This window comes from Myotis yumanensis, unplaced genomic scaffold (genome assembly GCF_028538775.1).
Source record: "Myotis yumanensis isolate MYYU_CA2020_CCGP unplaced genomic scaffold, mMyoYum1.0.hap1 SCAF_1, whole genome shotgun sequence".
NCBI lineage: Eukaryota > Metazoa > Chordata > Mammalia > Chiroptera > Vespertilionidae > Myotis > Myotis yumanensis.
The window spans coordinates 79,969,424-79,997,331 of record NW_027223752.1 but is presented as its reverse complement, the minus strand read 5'-3'; the positions used below and the strand labels follow the sequence as shown (position 1 = coordinate 79,997,331).

Sequence of the window (27,908 nt, the reverse complement as noted above, 5' to 3'; positions counted from 1 at the left end):
CTGATTCTGCTCTGGTTCAGTTTTCTTTCTTTTTCTTCATTGTGGCATCTGTTTTTATGTTGGTTTCTCTCTCTGTATTTTCTGACTATTTCACTTTTCTTTTGACACATATATTATCATCAAGCAGGCTCAAACACAGACATGAAATCTGTCCTAAGTTCCAGCACCCTATCCTTTCAGATGCTTCAACAGTATCTTCATTCATTTTCATTCAAGGCAAAGGCAGGGATCATTTAACTTTTTGAACTCGGTGGCCAGGAACATCCTGAATCAGTGACCAGTGGTTGAACACGGTTCATTAAGAATCAAGCCTAGTGTACAGTCTGAACAGTATACCATTAAGGTAGCCACTAGCCACATGTGGCTTCTGAGCACTTGAAATGTGGCTCGTTGGAACTGAGATGTGCTGGATTTTGAGGACGGTATGAAAAAAGGATGTAAAATATCTCATTCATAATTTTTGTATTAATTGAATGTTGAAATGAAAATATTTTAATTTAATTAATTGTAATTTAATTTTATTGGATAGTACTGTTAGAAACTACTGAATTCTATAGATTTAAAAATTATGAAAAAATTTAAACATCTACACAAGTAATGAGAATAGTATAATGGATTCTATAGAACTGCTAGTCATATTCAGTGATTATCTACATTTTACCACACTTCCTTTCCTGACCCCTCTCTTCTTTTTCTTTTTCCTATTTTTGAAGATAATTTTAAAAACAAATGCCAAATAATATGATGCATTTTATTTCACCCCTCTGTACTTCTCATGTATCTCTTAAAGCAGACATTTCCTTATATAATCAGAATGTCATTAATATACTTAACAAAACTGAAAAAAATTCCTTGGTATTATCATTTATTATCTAATCCATATTAAAACTTTTCACTTGTCTCAAAAATATTTTACAGTTTTATTCAAATCAGGATCCAAACAAAGCATACACATTACATTTGGTTATTAAGTCTCTTAAATTTCTTTTAATTGTTTTCATGTCATGACTTGCTGTAGAAACCAGGTTCAGGGGCCCCACAGAATGTCCCACATTCTAGATTTTTCTACTTCCTCGTGATGTCATCTAACTTGTTCCTCTATTGCATGCACCCTGGCCATTAACTCCAAAGGCTTGAATAATTCAGATTTAACTTTTTTTTTCTTATAAGAATATTTCGTAGGTGATTCTTTGTACACTATAAGACAATTACACTTTAAAAAAAAAAAGGAAAAGTCCTAGCCAGTATGGTCAGTTGGTTGAGGGTTATTCCATGCACCAAGAGGTCCCGGTTCGATTCCTGGTTAGGGCACATGCCCAGGTTGCAGGCTCGATCCCCAGCAGGGGGTGTTCAGGAGGCAACTGATCAATGTTTCTCTTTCTCTCCCTTTCCCTTTCTGTCTCTCTGAAATCAATAAGAACATTTTTTTAAGTGAAAAAAAGCCTATCAGACTTTTTTTTGCTTCCTAATAGGATAGAGGATCTGGATGCACAAAAAGTCTGGTGGCCCCAGTCATGGTGATGCTAAGATGCTAAGATTGATCAGTGCTCTTAGGTGATGATAGCCTGATCTCTCCACTATGAAGTTAATGGTTCATCCATTGATGATCTTTGCCTGAACCAATTGTTTCATTAGCAGTTGCAGATGGAGGTTTTCTGTCATTCCTCATATTTATTAGTTGCAATCCTAAAAAGAACCTGTCTCATCAACTGAAGGTATTTAGTTACCCTGTAATAGTGATTGTATTGGAAGGGTGGAATGAATGCTCAATTCTTTCCTCTTTAACTGCCAGTTTGCAGAGTAAGGAAGTAGTGTTTGTTCTTTAAAACACAATAAAAAATATGTAGCAGTTAAATCTTGCCTTATGAAGCAAGTATGGATTGATGTGTTAAGCGTGGCAAGTGATTTCAGAGAATGGGTCTGCAGATGACTTCTCTCCTGCCACGAGAATGGATTAGGAGAGTCCTGTAGAATTTGAGCAAAGGGAAGCTCTGTCCCTGTCTTCTCTACTGGCGATGGAGGCAGGCTCTGGAAGGTGGCGGGTGGGGAAAACTCAACACTTAAGTGGCCAGTTCTCATCTTCCCATCTGCCTTAAAGTGACACACGGAGAAGCTCCTGAGTCCTTGTGTCTGTGCCTTTCCTGCCTGCAGACAGTGGAAATATGACAGTGAAATGCTGGCTCGATATCGGCAGGCCCTGGAGACAGCTGTGAACCTCTCCGTGAAGCACAGCCTGCCCCCGCTGCCAGGCCGCACCCTCCTGGTCTACCTGACAGATGCTGATGCAGACAAGATCTGTCCCAAGAGCAACCCAGAAGGGGTAAACAACTTTAAAAATGGGAGCTTGATAGGATGCTGGGGCTCCCGAGAGGTATCCTGTGTGCAGACCTGGTTCTCACAAGCAAGCATGCATAAGCAAGCAACTGAAAGAAATGACTTGCATTTGCTTCCCAGTGTCAGATGTTGGTCCCTAGGGACAATTCCTAGAATGTGATCTCAAGCCTGTTGATGGATTATAATACTAACATTTCACAATTAGCTGGTACATAATCTTCTCTAAATTTCTGCCACCAAGATACTCACTTTTACCCCCCTTCATCCGAGTACTGATTCTGGGCAGGGGTCCTGGCCTCTCTCCACTCTCTTCCTGGGCAGCTCTTCCTGAGGGCTGCTGAAGGTCCCCTCCTAACCTGGGGATTTCTGTCTTTCCCCAAGCAGTGAAGGTGTTTGGCCTTCAGGGCTGGATGGACAAGAGTAGGTTTAAAAGTAGGGGAGCCTTATTTCACCCTGACGCTTGTCCCATCAGCCCCCCTTGAACTATGTGTTGCTGTTGATGGGCATGATGATTGCGCGGGCGGAGCATGCGGATCTCCTGCTGTGCGGAAAAGGTGCTCTGAAGCCTGCAGTGATTAAGGCAGAAGATGGTATCCTGAAGACTGCCCTCGAGCTCCAGGCTCAAGTCCAGGTCAGCCACCCACCCCTGCCCTGAAAAAATATGTGAATGGCCACAGGCCTGGGAACAGCCTGCCAAGTCGAGAAAGGCTTGTACATGCAGTTCGCAAGATTTCCCAAGCAGACTATGGTGTTTGTTGCTTACTGATCAGCTCCCAGGCAACCACATATCATGAACCTTTTTCCTCCAGGAGTTAGATGGAGACTATGAATGGTCCCTGCATACTCTGGGGAAATACCTGCTGTCTCTGGCTGCGCAGAGGGTTCCTGTGAGTACTGCCCAGTCTCTGAGAAACCTTTCCCTCCCCAACATTTTCCTCCACAACTGATGTATCTCACTCCTCAAAGCTACCTTTCAAACTAAGTGCAGTACCCAGTTCGGCTCCCTGCTGGCTGCAACTCCCTAACCAGTGGTATGCTGGTAATATATAGCAACCTGCAATCTGGGAAAATAAGTCTTGGTTAGTAGCATTTGCTAATTTCCATGGTGTAAATTCTCCTTCCATGGCTGATTTCAAGATATCAGTGAACTCAGAGTTGGGAAGACATGGTAAGTATCACACTATTGTGTAATTTCCCACAATACAGATAAAGTACATGTAAGTAAGATCAAGACTACATAACGGTAAGATGTAATCAAATAATTAGGAAGTGATATGTTTTTATTTATTACCTTTGTTTTTAATATAATTTACTTAATTGTAAGTTCATACAGTTGAATATTTAATAATGGCCATGTTTCACAACTGGCTCACAAAATTCCTAAATATTTGGCAATCAGCTCTTGGGACCTGACTGAGCCAGCTACCCACACCACTGCCCCTACCCTATCCTCCTCTTTGATGCCCCTCCAAGTCAGGGTGCAATGGCTGCCTGGTCCTACGTGATCTCAGGAGAAGCAGTTTTCTTTTGTGCTCTGAATTCTCCTCATTCCCCTTGTGCTCAGAGATCTCTTGATGTCCTTAGCTCTTTGGCCCGTCTGCCCTTCCTTTGTTCCCTGGTCTCAGCCCCTCCCCTTTTATCTTACAGGTAGACAGGGTCATTGTCTTTGGCCAAGCTATGAATGAGAAACTGATCAATAAGGCCAAACAGCTTTTCTGGCAGCATGTGAATTCCAAGTGCCTCTTTGTTGGCGTTCTCCTAAGAAGGACATGTGACACGTAAGGGTGCTCATTCTCATGGCCCAGGGTCAGAAGATAGTGATCCATATTTACTCTCTACCCTAATAAGTGCGGGACCCTCCCACTCACCAGACCCTCCCCAGCTCTTCCTCTTATGTCTGTGGACTTCCGGTGCAAGAAACTTCTCTGAAGTATTCAGCCTAGCTCATACCCCTTTGTGAGGGGCCACCCTAGCACCAGCCTAGCACGTTACCCCATTAAAAGCGCAGAGGTGGGGTGTCTATCATAGGACGTTGGGAGGGGTAGTGATTATGCTCCTGGCACTGTTTCTGACAGGTAGTGGCTTCTTCCTTTGCCAGGTTACAAGATTTGAATCCCAATGACGTGACACTCTCAGGCTGTACTGACGGGATACTGAAGTGAGTACACGCTGGGCACTAAAGGGGTTGGGAGTTTGTTAGAGCATTTTTCGGAGAGATCTGTGATCTCTACTCCATTTACTTCTTTTTTCAAGGAAGATAATAATGTATTCCTCCTTTACAGCTGTCTAGGCATAGCAGCAACACTTTCTGTCTTATTGCTCCACCATTATCAAATACTCTGCTTCCACCTCATGGTACAACATGACTGTTCCAGCTCCAGCCATCATTTTTGTATTACATCTAATAGGAAAAGGGGACATAGGAGATTGTACTGTTTGCTTTCAAGTGAACAACTCAAGAGTTGGTCAAATTACTTCTATTTGTTCCATTCTTGATCCAGAGGAAAGCCAATGCTAAAGTTAGTTATTTATGCCAAATTTACAGAAATCTTTTTACTTTTTTTTTCTCCATGCTTAGCCTCCTTATTTACATATTTTCTTCCCTGCTTTATATATATATATATATATATATATATATATATATATATATATAAATTGATTTCAGAGAGAAAGGGAGAGGGAGAGAAACATCAATGATGAGAGAGAATCATTGATCGGCTGCCTCCTGCACACCCTCCACTGGGGATCTGCAACCCTGGCATGTGCCCTTGACTGGAATCGAACCTGGGACCCCTCAATCTGCAGGCCAACGCTCTATCCACTGAGCCAAACCAGCCTTTTCCCTGCCTTTTTCTTTGGATGCCATCCATTGCCCCAACTCCTATTAGGAAGCTTCATGCAATTCCTCCTTCTTCAGGGAGCTTTTAAGGCTGGTAGAGCTGATCAAGCCCAGACTGAGATGGCCTTCATCTTTCTACCTTCGCCCAGCCCAGTTTCCCCTGGCCCTACAGAAAGCCTCTGATAATTATGCATGACAGGGCCCAGAACTAGGTTTTTCTCTTTTCCTTCATTCCTGTGGATCCACACCCTCATTTATTGTAAGCCTAAAATCACTGCTTATGGTCCTCTTCTTAAGGAGCTCCAGTTAACTGGGGGACCTAACCTAGCCATGTCTTTGTCCCTTGCCCCCTTAGAAGACCTTGCTGATTCTGACTGTGGTATTCTGCTCTCATTTTTTTGGGTCACTGTTTGTTTCAGGTTCATTGCAGAGCGTGGGGCCTCCCGTCTTCTAGAACATGTGGGCCAAATGGACAAAATATTCAAGATTCCACCTCCCCCAGGAAAGACAGGAGCCCTAGCTATCCGGCCACTGGAAGAGAATACTCCAAGCCCCTTGGCTCCTATTTCCCAGCCTGGGTCAGTCTGTGTTTCCATGCTTTTGTGAGTTGGGAGGGGCTGCCTTCAAAACCTGAAGAATCTCAGGTGACTGACATTCTGGCTGTTGAGATGCTCTTGCTCTATTCGCTGAGATGTGCTTCTGTTTCCCAGCAGGGGTTTCTCCAACACAGGGAACTGTCAGACTGTGAGCATGTCCCTTTCTCTAGTGGAGAAACGGGCTCAGAATGTGAGGCAGGCAGCATGCAGCCAGGGCCCAAGCAGAGGGGTTAGGAGCACGGGCTCTGGCTTTCTCATCCTGACTTTGCCAAATGGTAGCTTGGATCTTGGGCTCGTTGCTTCAATTTTTGAGCTTTAGTTTCTTGCTCAGTAAACTGGAGATAAAGATTGTGCTTACCTCAAGTGTTGTCCTGAGCTTTCCCTAGGCAGACAGTAAGTGCATAATAATTATTATTTGACAGAGGAGGGGTGCTTGAAAAATGGCAAGTGGGATTTAATTTCCAGGGCTCTGCAGCGGGGCTACAAAAAGCTTATTTTCTGGAGGCCCGCTGGACACCCCCCTGCTGTCTGTCGTACCTGGCTCGTGCTCTGTGCCGAAGGGTGATCACAGCCGTGTGGGGAATTGGGTTGTGGGGCTGATCCCTAGATCGAGCCCAGCCCTCTGCTTACATGCCCTCTGCCTACCCCCAGATGGCACAGCATCCGGATTTTCATTTCCTCTACTTTCCGGGACATGCACGGGGAGCGGGACCTGCTGCTGAGGTCTGTGCTACCAGCATTGCAGGCCCGAGCGGCCCCTCACCGCATTAGCCTTCACGCCATCGACCTGCGCTGGGGCATCACTGAGGAGGAGACCCGTAGGAACAGGTGTGGGGACCACAGAGGAGAGGGGTGGGGTGAGGGACATATGGTGGGCAGACTTGGGGCTGCAAGGCTGCCTGAGGGCTGAGAGTAGTGGATGGCTCCTTGGATGCTAATGAACAGCCTGCCTTCCACCGCTCTGTTGTGAGCCATGCCCTGTCTCCACATTTGTGCCTGTGTTCCCTGATATGATGCCTATAACTGTGCCTGCAGACAACTGGAGGTGTGCCTCGGGGAGGTGGAGAATTCGCATCTGTTTGTGGGGATTCTGGGCTCCCGCTATGGCTACGTTCCCCCCACCTACAACCTTCCTGACCATCCTCACTTCCGCTGGGTAAGGCAGACCAGGTTGGAGCAGGGCCTGGGGAGGAAGCAAAGGTTGGGACAGGCGTGGGGAGAAGCCATGGCTTGTCAAGAACCCTGGGACTATGCACAGGCAGGTCCTTGAGACTTGAAGTGAAACACAGGCAGAGGTTCTGTGAGCTGTCAAGACCTAGATGAGGTAGTTCCTTTGAGAAGTACCTCTGGGTTGTCTGTGGGACGCAAAATTAAGAGGGCAGGTCTGTTTAGGTGTTGCTGTCGGTTGGATCTGGGTGCTGATCTCCCTTCAGCCATTATATAGTTTTGTGAGAAGTAGCTTATTCTATTCTGGCCTCAATTTCCCCATATACTAAAGAAAAACAGTCACATCCACATTGCAGGGTTATATGAGAATTAGCAGTCTATAAAAAATACTCAATATATGATGGGCATTCAGTAAATATTAGCTGTTAGTTATATTTTACTGGCTTGTGTCTGGAGGGAGGGAGGCAGGAACATTCCTGAGATGAAGTAGCTCTGGGGTCTTGGCAGATCGCAAGGGAGGGTTAGTGTGATATTGAACTGGGCCCGCCTGTCCTCTGCCCTCTCCCTCAGGCCCAGCAGTACCCTTCCGGTCGCTCTGTGACCGAGATGGAGGTGATGCAGTTCCTGGACCGGGGCCTCCGTCTGCAGCCCTCCGCCCAAGCACTTATCTACTTCCGGGATTCCAGCTTCCTCGGGTACCTTCTCTGGCCTCCAGGCCTCGGTCTCCACAGAAGGCCAATCAGTAGCCATGTCTTTTTTCCCATAGTCAGAGTAGAGGAAGGGGAGCTAGTGGAGGGGAACGGCTTGGAGGGCTGCCTTTGCAGCACCAGATCAGCCTCGGCGCTGAAGTAGGGATTGCTCCCCTTGAGGAGTTTCAGGGCACCACACCCAGGTCTGATGAGGGGGGAGAAGCGGGGAGTGGTGTGGACAGAGGCTGGGGTCCGAGTCCACTCTTGGGGTTTCTTTGGTGATCAGCTCTGTGCCAGATGCCTGGAAACCTGACTTTACTCCTGAGTCTGAAGAGGCTGTGCATCGGATCTCAGAACTGAAGAGCTACCTGAATAAACAGAAAGGGGTTACCTGTCACAGGTGAGCTGAGGGAGGTGGGGAATCCCTGCACAGAGAGATGTGGTGAGGGGATCCAGGTCTGCTGTAACTCTGCTTGTGCTTGCTTTGCCCACAGATACCCCTGTGAGTGGGGGGGCGTGGCAGCCGGCCTGCCCTATGTTGGGGGGCTGGAGGAGTTTGGGCAGTTGGTTCTGCAGGATGTATGGAGCATGATCCAGAAGCTTTACCTACAGGTCAGCAGGAGCACTGGCGGCCGGGGGAGTGGAGAGGGGGTCGGGTGGTCTAGCTACTCCTGGGCGGGAAGTCACTTCGTGGGAGCTCTGTGAGTCTTCGGCCTGGGGTCCTGAGGAGCATGGAAACATAGTCACTGCCCCTTGTGCCCTCAGCCTGGGGCCCAGCTGGAGCAGCCGGTGTCCATCCCAGATGATGACGTGGTCCAGGCCACCTTTCAGCAGCTGCAGAGCCCACCGAGTTCTGCCCGACCTCGCCTTCTCCAGGACACAGTGCAGCAGCTGCTGCTGCACCGAGGGAGGCTGAGCCTGGTGACCGGGCAGTCGGGACAGGGCAAGACCGCTTTCCTGGTACAGAGTCTCAGGCCTGGGCAGGAGGAAGGGCGGGCCATGTGGGCTGAGGAGGGTTGGGGAGGTGGGAGTTTGTGCATGTAAAATGTGACCATGTTTTCTGTTCCCTCCTCATACAGGCATCCCTTGTGTCAGCCTTGCAGGTTCCTGGTGGGGCCAAGGTGGCTCCCTTAGTCTTCTTCCACTTCTCAGGAGCTCGCCCTGACCAGGGTCTTGCCCTCACCCTGCTTAGACGCCTCTGTGCCTATCTGCACAGGCAACTGCAAGAGCCGAGTGCCCTCCCCAGTACTTACCGGTGTGTATCTTCCCCATTAACCCTGCCTCGTTGATGTCACATGCTGCCACCCCTGATTCTCCCTCTCTGTTGACCCTGGTTCTTCCCCTGCACATTCAGGGGCCTGGTGTGGGAGCTGCAGCAGAGGCTGCTGCCCGAGTCTGCTCAGTCCCTGCAATCTGGCCAGAGCCTGGTGCTGATCATCGATGGGGCTGACAGGTTGGTGGACCAGCATGGGCAGCTGATCTCAGACTGGATCCCAAAGACCCTTCCCCGGGTGAGTATGAGAAGGAGGTGGGGGTGGGATGCCGCAGCGAGGAAAGGAGCCTCTCTAACTCTATTCTCTTTCCCCTCTACCTCCACCCTCTTTGCCCACATTTCACAGTGGGTGCACCTGGTGCTGAGTGTGTCTAGTGACTCGAGCCTGGGGGAGACCCTGGAGCAGAGCCAAGGTGCCCATGTGGTGGCCCTAGGGCCTCTGGATCCCTCTGCACGGGCCCGGCTGGTGAGAGAGGAGCTGGCTCTGTATGGGAAACGGCTGGATGAGTCGCCTTTTAACAACCAGGTTTGATTGAGGGCTGGTGGGTGTGTGGGGTGAAGCTGGGAGCTGTGAGGACCAGGGTGCTGAGACAACCAGCTGCCCCCCACAGACCAGCTGCTTCTTCATTTTCTCAGGAACCCTGTGCCAGGGGAAGTTGTTAATAAGATAACTCATTCCCCAGCCTTTTCCCTGGCGAATGGCCTCGCCAGGCCCATCAGTGAGGGGAGGAGTGAAGCTGTGGTTATTGGGTGGGGTGACAGGGGAGTCCCAGAAAAGGGCTTGGCTGGGCAGAGCAGCATAGGGAAGGGATGACTGTGCCCGAGGTGATGCCGTCCGTGGATCTTTCCACTGCTGGGGATTCTCAGAGGAGGGGCTGCTTTGCAGTGGGCTTTGTGCTGGACTGGAGAGCAGGGGCTGGAGGGCTGGCTGTGGGCAGGCTCTCTGGTACCCATGTTGAGTCTTCTGAGTCTCCTCAGATGCGGCTGCTGCTGGTGAAGCGGGGGTCAGCCCTGCCTCTCTACCTGCGCTTGGTCACTGATCACCTGAGGCTCTTCACAATCTATGAGCAGGTTGGTTGAGGATATAAACCCCCATTCCTCATCTTCTAAGTCCTAATCCCGCCTCCCCGTCTCCATTCAGCTTCTTTCATTCCCATCCCTCACCTTCTCCCAGCCCTGTCTGTTGCCATCTTTAATCAACCCCAACCCTGCTTTTTTTGATCACCTTGCCCCCAACCCTGTGTTTCTTTCACCTGATTTTCTTTCCTTTTCATCCCTTTCCATGGTTTCTCCTGCTGCCCCCTCCCCTCCCTACAACCAAAGCTGCCTCTCCTCTCCCCCGACTGACTGAAACCTATCTCTTCCTCTCCCAGGTGTCTGAGAGACTTCGGACCCTGCCGGCCACTGTCCCCCTGCTGCTGCAGCATATCCTGGGCACCCTGGAGAAAGAGCATGACCCTAGCATACTTTCCCAAGCCTTGGCCACCCTTGGGGTCACACGTAGCGGTCAGTGCTTGGGGTGGATTGGGAGGCTGAGGCCTCAGAGGTTGGATGACCTTGGTTGAACTGGGGTCTTCTCAAGCAGTGCAAGGAGGGACTAGGTATCCTGGGATGGGGACACTGTGGTTTGGTGGGGGTCTCAGAGAGCTTGCCTTTTCAGGTCTCACTGTGGACCAGCTGCATGGAGTGCTGAGTGCATGGAAGGTTCTTCCTAGAGGGACTAAGACCTGGGAAGAAGCGGTGGCTGCTGGGAACAGTGGGGACCCCTACCCTATGGGGCCATTTGCCTACCTCGTCCAGAGTCTGCGCAGGTACAGCTGCACCCAGCTGACCTCCTGTCTTCCTGTCTTTGCACCAGGGCCCCATGTGGTCTCTTCTTCACCCTACCCTTCCTCTGCATAGCCACTGACACCTGTCTCCCAGGCCCTGAATAGCTGCCACTTAACTTCCCACCATTTGAGGTGGGAATGGGAGCCCACAGCTGTGCCAGGATGCTCACTGACAGGCCTCCCTCTCTTCTTCCTTCTCTCCCGCACACGAGGACAGTTTGCTAGGGGAGGGCCCCCTGGAGCGGCCTGGTGCCCGGCTCTGCCTCCCTGCTGGGCCTCTGAGGACAGTAGCTAAAGGTCGATATGGGAAGAGGCTGGAGCTGGAGAGCACAGCGCACGTCCTCATAGCAGGTAACTAATTAGTCCGGGGCACTGAGTGTGGGGCCTTGGCCCCAAGGCTAGGACCACCCACTGCCGCTCCCCAGCACCTCCGTGGGTGGATGGCTTGCTGTAGCCTGAGGGATGCCATCTCTGGAGATGCACCAGGGCTGAATCATCTGTGTCCTTCCTCTGACCTCCAGCTCAGCTCTGGAAGACCTGCGACCCTGATGCCTCAGGCACCTTCCGCACTTGCCCCCCTGAGGCTCTGGGAGACCTGCCTTACCACCTGGTTAGTCCCCACATCCCACAGGCGCCTTCTCCCAAGCACCGACTTGAACAGTTCTGAGACCCCTCTCTCCTTTGACCACCTCTATCACCACTGCCATTACCCCTTCGAACTCCCTCTAGTTTTCTCCTTTTGGTTTTCCTCCCTCCTCTTTCGGGTCCTTGGTCCCAGATCCCAAGTCTAGGTCCCAGCTTCTCAGGCAGGTCCAAGACCCCCTCACCACCCTCTAAAAAGGCCCTAACGAATCCACTCTGGTCCCCTCAGCTCCAGAGTGGGAACCGCGGCCTTCTCGCAAAGTTCCTCACCAGTCTCCATGTGGTGGCTGCACACCTGGAACTGGGTCTGCTCCCTCGGCTTCTGGAAGCCCATGCCCTCTACGGTGAGATGGGTCACTGGTGGCTTCTTCTTTGAGATATCGGGCTCCTGGGTGTGTTCAGGGGGCGCCTGCTCAGAGGGAGGTGTCATGGAAAGAACAGTCCAATTTCCATTCCAAGTGGGAAATGCCAAGAGGATGAGCTAGTGAGTCTCGGGAGACCTTTCACCTCGATCTCTTAGATTAGAGATTCTCAAACTTCACTTAGTGGGGATACAACTATCTAGGAAACGTGTTCAAAATGACGAGCTCTGGTCCACAGATTCTGGTTGCCAAGGTCTGGAGTGGGGCCAGAGATTTGTACTTTTAACAGATGTTCATGATGTGGGGCCAGAGGGCCACACTTTGAGACTTACCATTTTAGATACATGTATTGGTGCTGGGGTCCATGGGGGTCCAGGCTGGCTCCCCAATCTGCATCTCTTCCATAGCTTCCTCAGTTCCTGAAGAGGAACAGCAGCTTCCTGAGGCTGACACTGCTGCATTTCACACCTTCCTGAAGCAGCAGGCTCCGCTCCTCAGTCAGTACCCCCCTGCTCCTGCCTCAGCAGGCAGCCAACCAGCCTCTGGACTCACCTCTTTGCCGCCAGGCCCCCCAGCTCTCCCAGCGATGGCACCTCCAGCGCATGCTAAAATGGCTTAATAAACCCCACACCATGGTGGGCCAGCAAAGGTAAGAAACTTAATCCCAGACTGGTGAGCCCACCAAAGAGCAATCTGCGGCCTTTCTGAAACTGGACAACAAAGGAGAGATCAGCCAGAGTCACCGTTGGAGAGGGGAATCCAGGCATAGAAATGCAGAAATGAATTCCTGTTAGCTTCCTTCCCCTCATTCCTCATTTCCTCCCTTTCTTCCTGCTCTTTCTCTAGCTCCAGCCTGTCCCTGACAGTTTCTTCATCCCCCACAACGGTGGCCTTCTCACCCAGTGGGCAAAGAGCCGCCGTGGGCACTGCTAGTGGGACAGTTTACCTATTGGACCTGAGAACCTGGCAGGTATGACACTCAAGATGGGTCAGTTTACCTTCAGAAACACCTCACAAACTGCCCTGAGACCCTAGACAGGCCAAGCCCACCTGTTGCCACCCTGTTTGATTCAGCAACTTTACTTCCTTCACATCAGATCAAAAGGGCTTAGGCAAAAATCAATCACACAGCAAATATTTGCCATACTAGAGGCCCGATGCATGAAGATTCATGCAAGAATGGGCCTTCCTTCCCCTGGCTGCCAGCACCGCCTTTGCTCCGGCCTGGAGCCGCCTTTCTGCCTTCCCACGGTGCCTAGAGGCCCAGAGCAGCACTGAACACCTGCATCATCACCACAATGCAAGTGTCCCACTCCGCCCCCGGCTGCTCAGCACCTGTGTATGCAAATTAACCCGCCATCTTTGTTGGGTTAATTTGCATACTCACTCCTGATTGGCTGGTGGGCATTGTGGGGTGCAGTCAATTTGCATCTTTCTCTTTTATTGGTGTAGATACCTTCCGTTCAAGGCACTGTTATAAGCATTGCAAAGAACACAGGGCTTAGGACATTGTCTTTGCCTGCCAAGTGGTTAGTTTGGTTGAAAGGTGACACTTAGCACATAAGAGGAACCAAAACATAACCGTGTCTCATAGATCAGAGCTAAGTTGTACAGTGACCATAGGATATTGGACAGAGAAGAGTAGGCCTTCAGGGTTGGCTGAGGAGGAGCCTGAGCAAAGACATGGGAAGAAGGTGTCCTGTAGATTTCGGGAACAGTTGCAGTAGCGGGTGCTTAAAGGCTGGAGAGACGGGTCTCTCATCTTTCTACCCATATCATACCTCCCATATGTCTGCATACAAGTCACCTATTCCTCACCCAGCCCATCAAAATGTTCTCTGATTAGGGATATGTATGGAAGTTGGAGTGGGGAACAAGGTGTGACCCTGCTTGGATTACCAGGCTCTAGTTGGACCTGAGCTTGGCCTTGATCTGGAGTGGGGCCCAAAGCTTTGTACTTTTAGCAGGTGTTCCAGATGTGGGGCCAGAGAGCCACATGTGGAGGCTTATGTAGAGAATGTAGAAAGCCAGGGATTCTAGCCCTTCTTGCCATGATCTCCTTTTTGCTTGGGGCTTGGAGTGGCTGGATATGGGGGTGGAGGGCGTGTTCTGAGTGCGCTTCCTGCTCACTCTCACAGGAGGAGAAGTCTCTTGTAAGCGGCTGTGATGGGGTCTCCTCTTGTCTGTTCCTCTCGGACAATTCCCTCTTTCTTACTGCCTTTGATGGGCTCCTGGAGCTCTGGGACCTGCAGCATGGTTGTCGGTAAGGGCTCTCCCATGTCTCGGAGTGGGGGCCTTCCCTGTTTGTGGGAAGCCCAGGGAGGGGGGAATGAGGGGAAGCCTGTGGCTAGATGGCCCCGGGCCCTGACTCTGTCTTCCCTGGGGTAGGGTGCTGCAGACCAAGGCTCACCAGTACCAAATCACCAGCTGTTGCCTGAGCCCAGACCGCCGGCTGCTGGCCACTGTGTGCCTAGGGGGGTGCCTAAAGGTAATGCCTGGGCTCTGTGGCAGTCAGAATTGCCCTAAGTGCTGCGTCAGCCTGGGGGGTTGCTCTGTCAGTATGGCAGGGGCTGCTGACTGCTTGGCCTGGGGAGGCCTTTCCTGCTGAGGGTGGGGACTGGACAGAGTGATCCGTGGAGCTCTGGCCTCTGTCCCCAGCACCTGATTCCTCCCCTCTCTCTCCTCCAGCTGTGGGACACAGTCCATGGGCAGCTGGCCTCCCAGCATACCTCTCCTAAACCCGTGAATTGTGTTGCATTTCACCCAGAGGGGCAGGTGATAGCCATAGGCAGCTGGGCTGGCAGCTGCAGCTTCTTCCAGGTGGATGGACTCAAAGTCACCAAGGTGAGAAGGTCCAGTGTGACCCTGGGGGAGGAACACAGAGGGTGGGAGTGGAAGGCGGGGGATGATGGACGTCCACATTTTGTGTCACTTTGGGCTGTGTTGAGAGCAGCCCTGACATTTCTGTTTCTACCTCCCCGTGTAGGAACTGGGAGCTCCAGGAGCCTCTGTCTGTACCTTGGCCTTCAATGTGCCTGGACGGGTTGTGGCCGTGGGCCGGCTGGACAGAATGGTGGAGCTGTGGGCCTGGCAGGAAGGAGCACTGCTGGCTGCCTTCCCTGCCCACCATGGCTTTGTGGCTGCTGCCCTTTTCCTGCGTGCTGGGTGCCAGTTACTGACAGCCGGAGAGGATGGCAAGGTCAGGTGTCAGAGGGCTGGGGGTGGGTTCCAGGGAAGGAGTGGCAAAGGCAGGGAATGTTTGTAGAGGGTGGGCCTTTGTTGAGGGGACTGTGGGGACAGCTTGGACTGGTGTGAGCTTCAGGGAGAAGGGTGTGGGTGTGCGTACAGGCAGCTCTCAGAAGACTGTTTGGAAGGAGGACTTTAACAGGGTGGCTATAACTCTGGGGTTGGGAGTGGAGTATCTTTAAGCCCTTTTATCGGCCCTCAGGTTCAGGTGTGGTCCGGGTCTCTGGGACGGCCCCGAGGGTGCCTGGGTTCCCTTTCTCTCTCTCCGGCCCTCTCCGTGGCTCTCAGCCCAGATGGTGATCAGGTGGCTGTTGGTTACCGAGCCGATGGCATCAGGATCTACAAAATATCTTCAGGTACAAAGGGAGAAAGGATGGGGTGTTTGAGTTTTTGGAAAGAGACCCCCTCCTTTACAAGTGTCTTCCTCTCTTGTTTTCTCTCATTCTCTAGGTTCTCAGGGGGCTCAGTGTCAAGCACTAGATGTGGCAGTGACGGCACTGGCCTGGCTAAGCCCTGAGGTGTTGGTGAGCGGTGCTGAAGATGGATCCCTGCAGGGCTGGGCCCTCCAGGAGAGCTCCTTTGAGTCCCTCTGGCTCATGTCCAGATACCAGAAACCTGTGCTGGGCCTGGCCTCCTCCCAGGAACTCTTGGCTTCTGCCTCAGGTACTGCTGGGCAGTGGGCAGGGTTGTGAGTCACTGAAAACACACACGCACACACACACACACACACATTTTTTTTTACAACTTTACAAGTTCTTTTAAATGCATTTATCTTGCACGATTGGTCTCTAGACTGTTTCTTCTTGTTCTTTAACCCTGATTCTGGGACCTCTTTGCAGTGTCTACGATCCTTTGAGTTTCTGCTCAGTGAGAGACTTTACTGTGTAAATGGATGGGTTTCCCTCAGGAGGGGAGAGAAATGTGGAGGTGAAAATGCAGAGTGGCCTCAGTCCTCTCTCGGTAGAAGGCTTGGTCTCAGAGACACTGGACACTGGGAAGGGGAGTGTCTGGAGGTGCAGCAGGGAGCTAGAGAGAGACAGCTGCAGAGCCGGGGCTGGGAGTGCCTGGCATCCTATCCTGTGTACTCAGGTGATGGCTGACCCTTGTCCAGGGCCTTGGCACAGCCCGTGGTCACTCCTCCCTCCCTTGGAGCTGTGTCCTCCTCCTGGCCCTCAGTCCCCATGGTTGCCTTTGTCTTTGGCCTCCGGGCTAGTCTTGCTTCCTCTTTCAGGGAATCTTCCTCTCTCCCTCTTTCCATTGCAGAGGATTTCACAGTGCGGCTGTGGCCACGGCAGTTGCTGACACTGCCACAGAAGGCAGAACACTTTCCCTGTGCCACCGAACTGTGGGGACATACGGGGCCCGTAAACTGCTGTAGCTTCAGCACTGATGGGTGCCGCCTGGCCACCGGGGGCCGGGATCGGGTGAGCCCTTCTCCCTTCACCCCCGGTTCCTGAACAGCCCAATTTCTGTTGCTTCCTCCAGCTTTTTGCTTGATCTGCCCTCCTTCCTTCCTTAATACTCTCTCCGTGAAACTTCTTGTCTGTAATGGCCCTGGTGCTCCTCCCTCCCTCCCTCCCATGGTCCTAACTCTTCATCTTTTGGGACCTACCCAGAGTCTCCTCTGCTGGGATGTGAGGACACCCACAGCCCCTGTTCTGATTCACTCCTTCCCTGCCTGTCACCGTGACTGGGTCACTGGCTGTGCCTGGACCAAAGGCAACCTACTGGTGAGTGAAGAGAAGGGGGTAAAGCTCAGCAGGGTTCCTGGGGAGGACAACACTCCCCATCCGATCCTTTCCTGACACCCGTTTAGAATAGTAATAGCTAACATCTGGCGTGGCTCAGTGGTTGAGTGCTGACCTATGAACCAGGAGGTCATGGTTCCATTTTCAGTCAGGGAACATGCCTGGGTTGCAGGTTCGATCCCCAGAGTGGAGTCGTTCAGGAGGCAGCGGATCAATGATTCTCTCTCATCATTGATGTTTATATCTCTCTCCCTCTCTTTTCCTCTCTGAAATCAATAAAAATATATTTGAAGAACTAGTAATAGCTAACATTTATTGAGCGGTGAGTATGTGCCATGCATTGGATTAAGCTCATTGCATATATTGTCTCATTTAATCTTTACAACGCCCTGTAAAGTAGATACTGCTATCATCTGTTTCACAGACAAGAACACTGAGTTCAGACAGATCAAAGGCCATTTCCAAGGCCATGGAAGTGATAAAGCTAAACCAGTAAACTTTCTGATGAGAAAGCTCATGCTCTTGACAAGAACACAAAACTATCTCCCAAGGGTTTAGGATGCTCCATCCCTGCAGTAAAGGGTGCTACTATTATTTCTTTGGTCTAAGGCAACACTCAAGGTTGGGAAAGCCTAGTTTTCCAATGGAGAGTCCCCATGTTCTCAAAAAGAGATAAGAAAGGAGAGAGTAAGCTGAATAGACTTGTCATAGTTTGTCCTTCTCCTGCCTTCTAGGCAGCCACACCTTTCCTTGGCATTGCAGACTTTTCACCTTGGTCTGGATTTGTTGACTGAAAGTGTGTTAATAACAAGGACAATGGCTACTATTTATTCATTGCTCATTGTGTACCAGGCAGCTGTGCTAAATCCTTCTCTATAGATGCATCAGCCCCACAGCAACCAAGGCAGATAGGTGAGCTGTCATTATCCTGGTTGGATAAAAACCTAAGGCTCAGAGAGATGAACTTGCCCCAGGTCACAAAGTAATGAATGGTGGAGCTAGGATTTGAACCCAGGATAGCCGTGCTCTCAGTGACAAGGTGTACTGCCCTCCATTATATATATATACAAAAATGCTAGAGGGATGCTGATTCTCCCTCTCCTTTGACTCTGCAGATCTCCTGCTCCAGTGATGGCTCTGTGGGGCTGTGGGACCCAGAGTTGGGACAGCAGCTTGGTCATTTCCTGGGTCATCAGAGTGCTGTCAGCGCCGTAGTGGCTGTGGTGAGAAGGCAATACAGAGTTTCCTGGGGTCTCTGGGAAGACCAAGGGTACTTTGGGAGACTGGATGCATTGAGTATCTAACCCCACAGGCAAAGAGGTATAAAGAATGAGGTGTTTGGGCCTGAATTAGAGCAGGATTAGGGTGTTGAGGCTGAGAGTTGGTGTGAAGGGAGGGCAAGCATGAAAACACAGCATCTTAAATTTATGACCTTGTGGGAGGATTGCAGCCATGAACCCCCCAGTTTTAGGTCCCCAGTTCTCCTCACTCTTTAAAATCTTCTAAACCCCTAGTGCTCAGCCCACAGCTCTGTGGTGGGGTTGACTTCCCATGTCTTGCTTAGTGTGACTCTGCTCTGGGGCAGGAGGAGCACGTGGTGTCTGTGGGCCGGGATGGAACCTTGAAAGTGTGGGACCATCAGGGAGTGGAGCTGACCAGCATCCCTGCTCACTCAGGACCCATCAGCCATTGTGCAGCTGCTCTGGAGCCCCATGCAGGTGATGAGATGTCAGCTACCTTCCCTCCCCTGCTGCCTCTTCCCCTTTCCCCCGTGTCTCCCCTTCTTCTCTTCTTCTCACTCATTCTCCGTGTCTTATCAGCTTGCCAGCCTGGGTCAGAGCTTCTGGTGGTGACTGTTGGACTGGATGGACTCACACGGTTGTGGCACCCGCTCTTGGTGAGTTTCCTGAAAGGATAAGTGGGGGAGGTAGAGAAGGTATAGCGGGATAACCTTCTGTGTGTCCATTCCCTATTGTCCCATCTCTATCCTTTCTTCCTAGGTATTTCAAACACATACCCTACTGGGACACAGTGGCCCAATCAATGCAGCTGCTGTTTCAGAGGCCTCAGGCCTCCTGCTGACCTCCTCAGAGGATGGTTCCATACGGCTCTGGCAGGTACCGAAGGAAGCAGGTGAGTGAGGTGTGGAGAGAGGCAAGGTATGAAAGAGGGTTGTGTAACTGGGACCAAGAAGGTCAAGGGTAGCCCGATATCTCCTCTTGTTTCCCAGCAGAGGTCCAGCTCCTAATGAATCCCACTGCTCTCTTCTCCAGATGAGGCAAATATACCTAGGAGTCCTGCAGCCATCACAGCTGTGGCCTGGGCCCCAGATGGTTCTGTGGCAGTGTCTGGGAATCAAGCTGGAGAACTAACCTTATGGCAAGAAGCTAAGGCGGTGGCCACAGGACAGGTGAGTTGGGCACTCTCAGTTCGTTGTCTATGTGAATTCTGCCCCTGCTATGTATTTAATGGCCTGGGTTGGAGGTTGCATAGATGCCTGGGAGAGGAAAGAAGGTGAATTCTGGCTTCTCAGAAATACTGAAATGAAGTTGTGCACACCAGGCTCCTGGCCGCATCAGTGCTCTAATCTGGTACTCGGCAAACACCTTGGTCGTTGTCAGTGCTGATGAAAAAGTCAGCGAGTGGCAAGTGGAACTGCGAAGGGATTCAACACCCAGAAATTTCAGGTGAAACAAAGCAGCGGGTTAATGTGGTAGGAACGGTAGTCTCCTTACACCCAGGATTTTACTCAACTCACTGCACCTCTGCTTTTGAACTAGGTCAATGGGATGTTAGTTGTTAGGCAGAAAAAAGTCCCTAGGAAACTGTTTTCTGCTCCCAGTCATCTCAATTTAAATAATAATTAGCCTACTTTATGCTAAGCTCTGGGTCAGGCAGTATGAACTTAACTGTGTTTATTAAGAGAGCTCACAGTAGAGGAGTGTGCATATAAGTAAACTGCCAACAGTATTCAGAGTGATTAGTGCTACAATAAATATATATATATATAAATATCTATAAATATATTTGTACATATATATGTATATACATACATACATACACACACATATAATCTGGGGCTGCAGAATTGGAGAAATTTACATTTTACATAAGAGTTGCTATTTGAGGTTGGCCTTAAAGGATAAGTAGGAGTTTTCTGGACCAGTAAGGGAAGGGAATGGAGTTGTAGGAAGAGGAAGTAGCATTAACAAGTGGCACAGAGCCATGAGAGTGCATGGTGCATTCTGAGTACGCACAGCCAAGTCTTTGTGTTCTTGGTGGGAGGTGGAGGTGGGAAATTAGATTGAGAAGATAAACGGGCCAGGCTGTAGAGGTGGTAAGAATTTTGAGCCAAATAATTATCTGGATTTTAGAAAGAGAACTTGGGTGGCAGTAAGGAGGATGGATAGTAGTAGAGAGATGCTAAAGGCAGGGAGACCACTTTTATAGCAGTTGCTATAGTCAGGGGAGACATAATGTGGGTCCTGACCAGGGACAGTGGGGATGAGAAGGAGAGATACAGATTTAGGCATGTGCTGCAAGTAGGATCCACGGTGCTTACTGATCACATGGAGGTCAGGAAAAGGCAAGAATGTTAGAGATTCCTCATTTGAGCAAGTAAGAGGAAGATGATGATGAATCCTGATATAAGAAAAACAGAATGCGGAATAGAATTTGTAGGGACGATAATACATTTTGTTTTCTACTTCACTGAGGAGCCTCAGAGAGGTGGACTAAAGTAGGCTCTTTCTCCTCCCATGTGCCTTTTTGAGCTGCAGTCTCCGCCTGAACCGAGTTCTGCAGGAGGACTTAGGGTTCCTGACAGGTGTGGGCCTGGCCCCTGATGGCCACTCTCTCATCTTGGCTACGGCGGATTTGCAAATATTGCACCTGAAGCCAGGGGATGCTCCCTCTGAAATCTGGTAAGATCCAAAATGTAGTTTCCTCTCAGGCTGGAGAAACGTGGAAGGGGTTAGTGGTTACCCTGAGGTTGGGTCTGACTGAGAACAAGCGCTGGGGTCTTACAGTCAGGTGTTCCTGGGCTCAGCCTCTTCCTTCCTTGTAAACCAGGCATGACTACACAGAACAACCTATGATGTTGTCCACCCACCAGGACTATGGTGTGTTTGCCCTGCAGCCAATGGCCCCTGGAGTTCTTTCTGTCTTAGTAAGTCCTGTTTGGGTGTGTGTTAAAATAAAGATTTGCCCAGAACCAATATTTTAAAACCTTGGGGCCACAATGGAGGATAAGAGAGAGGGAAAGGCGGTTGGTTCCAAATCTTCTCTTCCTTCAACTGGAGCAGCTGTACTTAAGCACATTGTATATTGACTTTCCCTCTAAGATTTCATTGATACAAAAAGAAATTCTAGTGTTTAAGAAAATCATAGGAAACCATAAATCTAGGTGTTTTCTTAATTGCATTTTTTGTCTCTTACCACTATATTAGTGTCTGGAACGATACAGACATATCTCATAGATATTATTTTGAGCGAAAGAAGCCAGACACCAAAGAGTATGTATTACATGATTTCACTTAAATGAAGCTTAAGAACAAGCAAAATTAGTTTATAGTGACAGAAGCCAGAATATTGTTAGCTCTCGGGGTAGAGGTCTCTGGTATTGACTGGGAAGGGGCATGAAGGCAGCTTTCCAACGTGGTGGAAATGTTCTACGTCTTGATCTGGGCAATGGTTGCATGGATGTGCAAAAATTCATTGAGACACACAGTTAAGATTTGTGCACTTTACTACATATGGGTTACAATTTAAAAAAAAAAAAATCCTGACCAGCTCTAGCTGGTTTGGCTCAGTGGATAGAGCATTGGCCTGGGGACTGAAGGGTCCCAGGTTTGATTCCAGCCAAAGGCACATCCCCAGGTTGAGGGCTTGCAGGAGCCAGTCAATGATTCTCTCTCATCATTGATGTTTCTATCTCTTGCTTCCTCTCCCTTCCTCTCTGAAATCAATCAATCAATCAATCAATCAATCAATCCTGACCAGTCCAGAAGAGAAAACAGTTGCTTTTGTCTGGGCCGAGGTAAGTGGCACAAGTAGGCTAAACAAAGTGACCTGTCCTTTCACAGAGGCAAAAGGAGTCTGGAGAGTTTGAAGAGCGCCTGGACTTTGATCTGAACTTAGAGAATCCCAGTGGGACCCTAATATCAGTAACTCAGGCCAAACCTGAATCTGGTGAGTGGTGAGGGGAGGATGCAAGGAATCTAGAGATGGCCTAGGGGAGGATGGTGGACCCTTCAAAGCCTGAGATCTGGCTCTAACTCTGCCCTTGGAATGGCAGAGTCTTCGTATTTGTGTGCCAGCTCCGATGGGATGCTGTGGAACCTAGCCAAATGCACCTCTGAAGGAGAATGGACCACAGGTAACATCTGGCAGAAAACAGTACAAATGCCTGAAACCCAAACTCCAGAAACAGACCCATCTGTGTATAGTGACATGGCGAGCTGGCCAACAACCCCATGTCTAAAGACACGGCAGCGTAAAAAGGTGAATTTGAGGGAAGGGTTACAAATACAGGGGATGAGGCTCTAGGTCTGATCCTGATGCTTTCTCGACTAAGGAGGGCCCACGAGAACTCACCATACATTTCCCCTTCCTCTCTAAGATTCACTCAGGCTCTGTCACAGCCCTCCATGTGCTGCCTGAGTTGCTGGTGACAGCTTCGAAGGACAGAGATGTTAAGCTGTGGGAGAGACCCAGTATGCAACTGGTAAGTGTGCGTATGTGCAAGGAGGGCTGAAAGGATGTCACAAGGGAGCAAACTTGGGATAAGAAAGTTCAAAAGATCAAAATTCTATTTTCTTCTGTCCTTCTTGCAATAATATGGGACTAACCTGTTCTAAATAAAAAACATTAATGTGAGAGAAAAACAGGGTAGTAAGGAGGCCCTAGGCTTGTAGTTCTCATCTCCCTATTTTTTGTTCTCATTGTAGCTGGGCCTGTTCCGGTGCGAAGGGGCAGTGAGCTGCCTGGAACCTTGGCTGGGGCCTGACTCTACCCTGCAGCTCGCAGTGGGAGACACACAGGGCAATGTATACTTTCTGTCCTGGGAATGAAGATGCACTGCTCAGGGCAGAGGTACCATTTGTGCTGGAGGTGCAAGCCTGAAGACATTGGTGGAAACTTTCTTGATAAAATTATAAAAATAAAGTATCAGGAAATTTCAAGTACAGTCCTGCCTGAGTTCTCATGTGGATTTGGACCAACTGGGAAGAAAATGGATGTTATAATGTTTCTTTTCTGATTTAAGATGATTTTTTACTAGAACTGCAAGAAGTGAACCAGATCTTTAGTGGATATTCTTTGAAACTAGGCTTTAAAATTCTTGTGTCACCCTGACCGGTTTGGTTCAGTGGATAGAGTGTCGGACTGAAGGGTCCCAGGTTCGATTCCGGTCAAGGGCATGTACCTTGGTTGCGGGCACATACCCAGTGGGAGATGTGCAGGAGGCAGCTGAAAGATGTTTCTCTCTCATCGATGTTTCTAACTCTCTATCCTTCTCCCTTCCTCTCTGTAAAAAATCAATAAAATATATTTTAAAAAATAATAAAATAAAATAAAATTGTGTCATTTGCTGGGCCCGGGAGCCCAAGATACCACTCCTGCCTGGAGGAGGAATGAAAGTAATGTTGGCCATCACTGAACTGGAGACCTCTCACGCGGTCAAGAAAAAATAAGGGGAAAGACCAAGATGGCGGCATAGGTAAACACCGGAGATTGCTGCCGCAAACAACCACTTCAAAAATACAACTAAAAGACAGAACAGGCATCACCCAGAACCACAGGAAGGCTGGCTGAGGAGAGACTCTTCAACTAGAAGGAAAGACAACAGCATACCGAGGCTCAGAGGAGGCGCAGTGTGGAAAATACAAAGGTACGGAGGTGCGGGTGGAGCCGGCTGGTGGCTGAGGGCGCGGTTGTTGTTTTCAATCAGGAGGGAGTCTCAGACTCTGAGCTCCAGATCCGGGCAAGTCTCTAGGGACTCAGACTCAAACGGGAGAAGCGGGATTGTCTGGCATCAGTTGGAACGTGAGGGCAGCTTTCTCTCTGAGGTTTGCAGCCGTTGCCGGGGTTCTGAGAAGCAGAGCCTCTGGGAACGGGACTGAGAGCAGCCATAACTGCTCCCTCCGCCCGCCCGCCCGCCCTGTTGATCCCACCCCGCCCAAGCCCTGCACAGAGCCATTTGCCGGATAGCCTCAGGCAAAGGCTAGATTAGCACCTCTCCAGAGGACAGAAGTTTTCCCACTGCAGACACAGCTGATTCTCACAGCCAGTCGGTCTGGTGGTCAAATCCCTCTAGTATTAACTACAACAATCAAGGCTCAACTAGAACAAGACTGCGCACAAAGACCACAAGGGGGTGCACCAAGAAAGCATAAAAAATGTGGAGACAAAAAAAAATGACAGAAATGGAGGATATAGAGCTAAAAAACGCAATTTTGAGGGCTTGCAATAATGTGCTAGAAGCTGCCAATAAACTTGATGAGAGCCTCATGAAAACTAATGAGACCCTCGATGCTATGATAAAGAACCAACTAGAAATTAAGCATACACTGACTGAAATAAAGAATATTATACAGACACCCAATAGCAGACCAGAGGAGCGCAAGAATCAAGTCAAAGATTTGAAATGCGAAGAAGCAAAAAACACCCAACCGGAAAAGCAAAATGAAAAAAGAATCCGAAAATACGAAGATAGTGTAAGGAGCCTCTGGGACAGTTTCAAACGCACCAACATCAGAATTATAGGGGTGCCAGAAGATGAGAGACAGCAAGATATTGAAAACCTATTTGAAGAAATAATGGCAGAAAACTTCCTGCACCTGGTGAAAGAAATGGACTTACAGGTCCAAGAAGCGCAGAGAACCCCAAACAAAAGGAATCCAAAGAGGACCACACCAAGACACATCATAATTAAAATGCCAAGAGCAAAAGACAAAGAGAGAATCTTAAAAGCAGCAAGAAAAAGAGACTCAATTACCTAAAAGGGAATACCCATACGACTGTCAGCTGATTTCTCAACAGAAACTTTGCAGGCCAGAAGGGAATGGCAAGAAATATTCAAAGTGCTGAATACCAAGAACCTACAACCAAGATTACTTTATCCAGCAAAGCTATCATTCAGAATTGAAGATCAGATAAAGAGCTTCACAGATAAGGAAAAGCTAAAGGAGTTCATCACCACCAAACCAGTATTATACGAAATGCTGAAAGGTATCCTTTAAGAAGAGGAAGAAGAAAAGGTAAAGATACAAATTGTGAACAACAAACATGCATCTACCAACAAGTGAATCTAAGAATCAAGTGAGTAAATAATCTGATGTACAGAATGAACTGGTGATTATAATGAATCAGGGACATAGAAAGGGAATGGACTGACTATTCTTAGGGGGGAAAGGAGTGTGGGAGATGCGGGAAGAGACTGGACAAAAATCGTGCACCTATGGATGAGGACAGTGGGTGGGGAGTGAGGGAGGAGGGTGGGGCGGGAACTGGGAGAAGGGGAGTTATGGGGCGGGGGAAGAGGAACAAATGTAATCTGAACAATAAAGATTTAATAAATTAAAAAAAAGAAATCAAAATGATAGAACCTGGTAAAAAAAAAAAAAAAAAAGAAAAGAAAAAAAAAGGGAAGGAAGAGTAAGTCGATAGTGCCCCTAGTAAAGGCCTTTAGAAAGAAATGGGATAGAAGTGGGAAAGCACTAGGTTCCTGTTAGAGAAACAGTCCCATCTACTCAGAACTAACTTTTTCAGATGAGCACTGAAAGCAGACGGAGTCTTCTGGCTTTCACAGCCTCTGCCGGAACAGCAGCCGCCACATGGCTTGCAAGCATAAGTCAGTACAATCATCTGCATTTTTTTAAATATATATTTTTTATTGATTTCAGAGAGGAAGGGAGAGGGAGAGAAATAGAAACATCAGTGATGAGAGAGAATCATTGATTGGCCGCCTCCTGCATACCCCACATTGGGATTGAGCCCACAACCTGGGCATGTGCCCTGACCGGGAATCAAACCGTGACCTCCTGGTTCATAGGTTGACATTCAACCACTGAGCCACACCAGCTGGGACCATCTGCATTCTTGGAAGAGATCACAAAAATGTATCTCTTTCAAATTCAAGTTCACAAAGGTTAAAATAAGTTGAAAGGGGGAGGCTTTTACTTACAGACTTGCCAGAGACTGTGATCCTCTTAAGTAAAAGTTCTAGAACCTTCTTATTTTCCTGTAATTCTGTCCTTTGGAAGAAGAAGTTACCTGAGGCCCTTTCTTTCTATGGGTGAAACAAGGGTTAAGGGTCTTCTGTGTCCAAGAATTCAAGAACTTGTATGTGATAAGCCAGGGCTATTACAGGATGTTGTCCTGGGTTATGATAGGGTTCTTTCAGAGAAATACAACTGCACTCTGGTCTAGAAATGAGATTTGGGGACTTGAGTGGGATATTTTGTTCTTATTTCACCCTGATTCCAGATTTTACATGGAGAAATCACCTGAGGGACTTTGCCTTATTTCTCCCCATGCCTCATGGTCTCCCTCACCCAGAGGATAAAGACATAAGGAACACCCTGTAGACATTTTTCAATTCTCTTGGTTATATACCTAGGAGTGGAATTGGTACATCATGTGGTAACTCTAACTATTTGAGGAACTGCCAAACTATTCTTCAAAGCAGCTACACCATTTTTACATTCTCGTGTAATATATGAGAATTCCAATTCATCCACGCCTTCACCAACTTGTTATTGTTGGTCTTTATTATTATAGTCCTCTAGTGGGTGTCAAGTGGTATCTCATTGTGGTTTTGATTTGCATTTTCCTAATAAATGTTGGACATCTTTTCACGTGCTTATTGGAATCTGTATTTCTTCTTCAAGGAAATGTCCATTCAAATCCTCAGTTTTTATTTGGATTATTTGTCTTTATCCTTGAATTGTAAGATTTTTTTCTATATTCTGGATATTAGATCCTCATCAGAGTATAATTTGCAAGTATCTCCTCCCATTGTTAGGTTATCTTTTCACCTTTTTTAAGGGGAGGACTGGCTCTTTTTCTTTTTTAAAAATTGATTTTAGAGAGGGAGGAAGAGAAATATTGGTGTGAGAGAGAAACATCAGTCAGCTGCCTCCTGCATGTGCCCCAACGAGGGATCAAACCCACAACCTAGATATGTACCCTGACCAGGAATCGAACCTTCAACCTTCCAGTGCATAGGATAACACTGCAACCAACTAAGCCATACTGACAGGGCATCTTTTTACTTTCTTGATAGTGTTCTTTGATGTATTAAAGTTTTGAATTATGATGAAGACTAATTTTATTATTTTCTTTGGTTGCCTGTGCTATGAATATATTTCAGAGACTATTGCCTAACCAAAGTCACAAATATTTCCCTGTGTTTCCTAAGAATTTTATAGACTTAGCTCTTATGTTTAGATCTTTGATACATTTTGAGTTAATTTTTGCATAGAGTGTGAGGTAGTATTCCAAACTGATTACTTTGCATGTGGATATCCAAGCACCATTTATTGAAAAGAATATTCTTAATAGTCCTAGCATCCTGTTGAAATCAGTTGACCATAGATACATGGGTCTATTTCTGGACTCTTAATTTTATTGACTTACGTTATCTTTTTTTTTTTAAGATATTTTATTGATTTATTACAGAGAGGAAGGGAGAGAGATAGAGAGTCAGAAACATCGATCAGCTGCCTCCTGCACATCTCCCACTGTGCCCGCAACCCAGGCACATGCCCTTGACGGGAATCGAACCTGGGACCTTTCAGTCCGCAGGCCGACGCTCTATCCACTGAGCCAAACCGGTTTCGGCTGACTTATGTTATCTTTATGCCATTACCACACTGTCTTAACTGTAGCATTGGTAGTAAGTTTTTTTTAAAAATATATTTTATTGATTTTTTACAGAGAGGAAGGGAGAGTGATAGAGAGTTAGAAACATCGATGAGAGAGAAACATCCATCAGCTGCCTCCTGCACACCCCCCACTGGGGATGTGCCCGAAACCAAGGTACATGCCCCTGACCGGAATCGAACCCGGGACCCTTGGGTCCACAGGCCGACGCTCTATCTGCTGAGCCAAACCAGTCAGTTTTAAAGTCAGGAAGGGTGAGTCTTCCAACTTTGTTCTTTTTCAAGATTGTTTTGGCTATT

At 48.7% G+C, this 27,908-nt stretch overlaps 1 protein-coding gene across 1 annotated transcript in view; it reads left to right on the top strand.

The window, feature by feature from the left end:
• The window catches only part of TEP1 (telomerase associated protein 1), a 37,762-nt gene extending 14,850 nt beyond the window's left edge, over nt 1-22,912 (top strand). The window contains 44 exon segments of the mRNA XM_070425789.1: nt 2,152-2,320; nt 2,807-2,965; nt 3,144-3,221; nt 3,982-4,112; nt 4,433-4,492; nt 5,593-5,751; nt 6,421-6,597; nt 6,805-6,925; nt 7,507-7,631; nt 7,912-8,025; nt 8,120-8,237; nt 8,391-8,585; nt 8,705-8,880; nt 8,980-9,136; nt 9,245-9,424; nt 9,877-9,969; nt 10,272-10,404; nt 10,559-10,709; nt 10,945-11,078; nt 11,249-11,337; nt 11,599-11,713; nt 12,139-12,236; nt 12,238-12,380; nt 12,578-12,701; nt 13,870-13,994; nt 14,120-14,219; nt 14,420-14,575; nt 14,718-14,930; nt 15,180-15,333; nt 15,428-15,640; nt 16,241-16,401; nt 16,594-16,707; nt 17,841-17,948; nt 18,311-18,443; nt 18,546-18,622; nt 18,726-18,858; nt 18,999-19,135; nt 19,288-19,412; nt 20,505-20,648; nt 20,797-20,893; nt 21,810-21,915; nt 22,022-22,227; nt 22,346-22,450; nt 22,674-22,912. Coding sequence (XP_070281890.1) covers nt 2,152-2,320; nt 2,807-2,965; nt 3,144-3,221; nt 3,982-4,112; nt 4,433-4,492; nt 5,593-5,751; nt 6,421-6,597; nt 6,805-6,925; nt 7,507-7,631; nt 7,912-8,025; nt 8,120-8,237; nt 8,391-8,585; nt 8,705-8,880; nt 8,980-9,136; nt 9,245-9,424; nt 9,877-9,969; nt 10,272-10,404; nt 10,559-10,709; nt 10,945-11,078; nt 11,249-11,337; nt 11,599-11,713; nt 12,139-12,236; nt 12,238-12,380; nt 12,578-12,701; nt 13,870-13,994; nt 14,120-14,219; nt 14,420-14,575; nt 14,718-14,930; nt 15,180-15,333; nt 15,428-15,640; nt 16,241-16,401; nt 16,594-16,707; nt 17,841-17,948; nt 18,311-18,443; nt 18,546-18,622; nt 18,726-18,858; nt 18,999-19,135; nt 19,288-19,412; nt 20,505-20,648; nt 20,797-20,893; nt 21,810-21,915; nt 22,022-22,227; nt 22,346-22,450; nt 22,674-22,796 — 5,929 coding nt within the window. The 3' untranslated portion in view covers nt 22,797-22,912.
• The last annotated feature ends 4,996 nt before the right edge of the window (nt 22,913-27,908 follow it).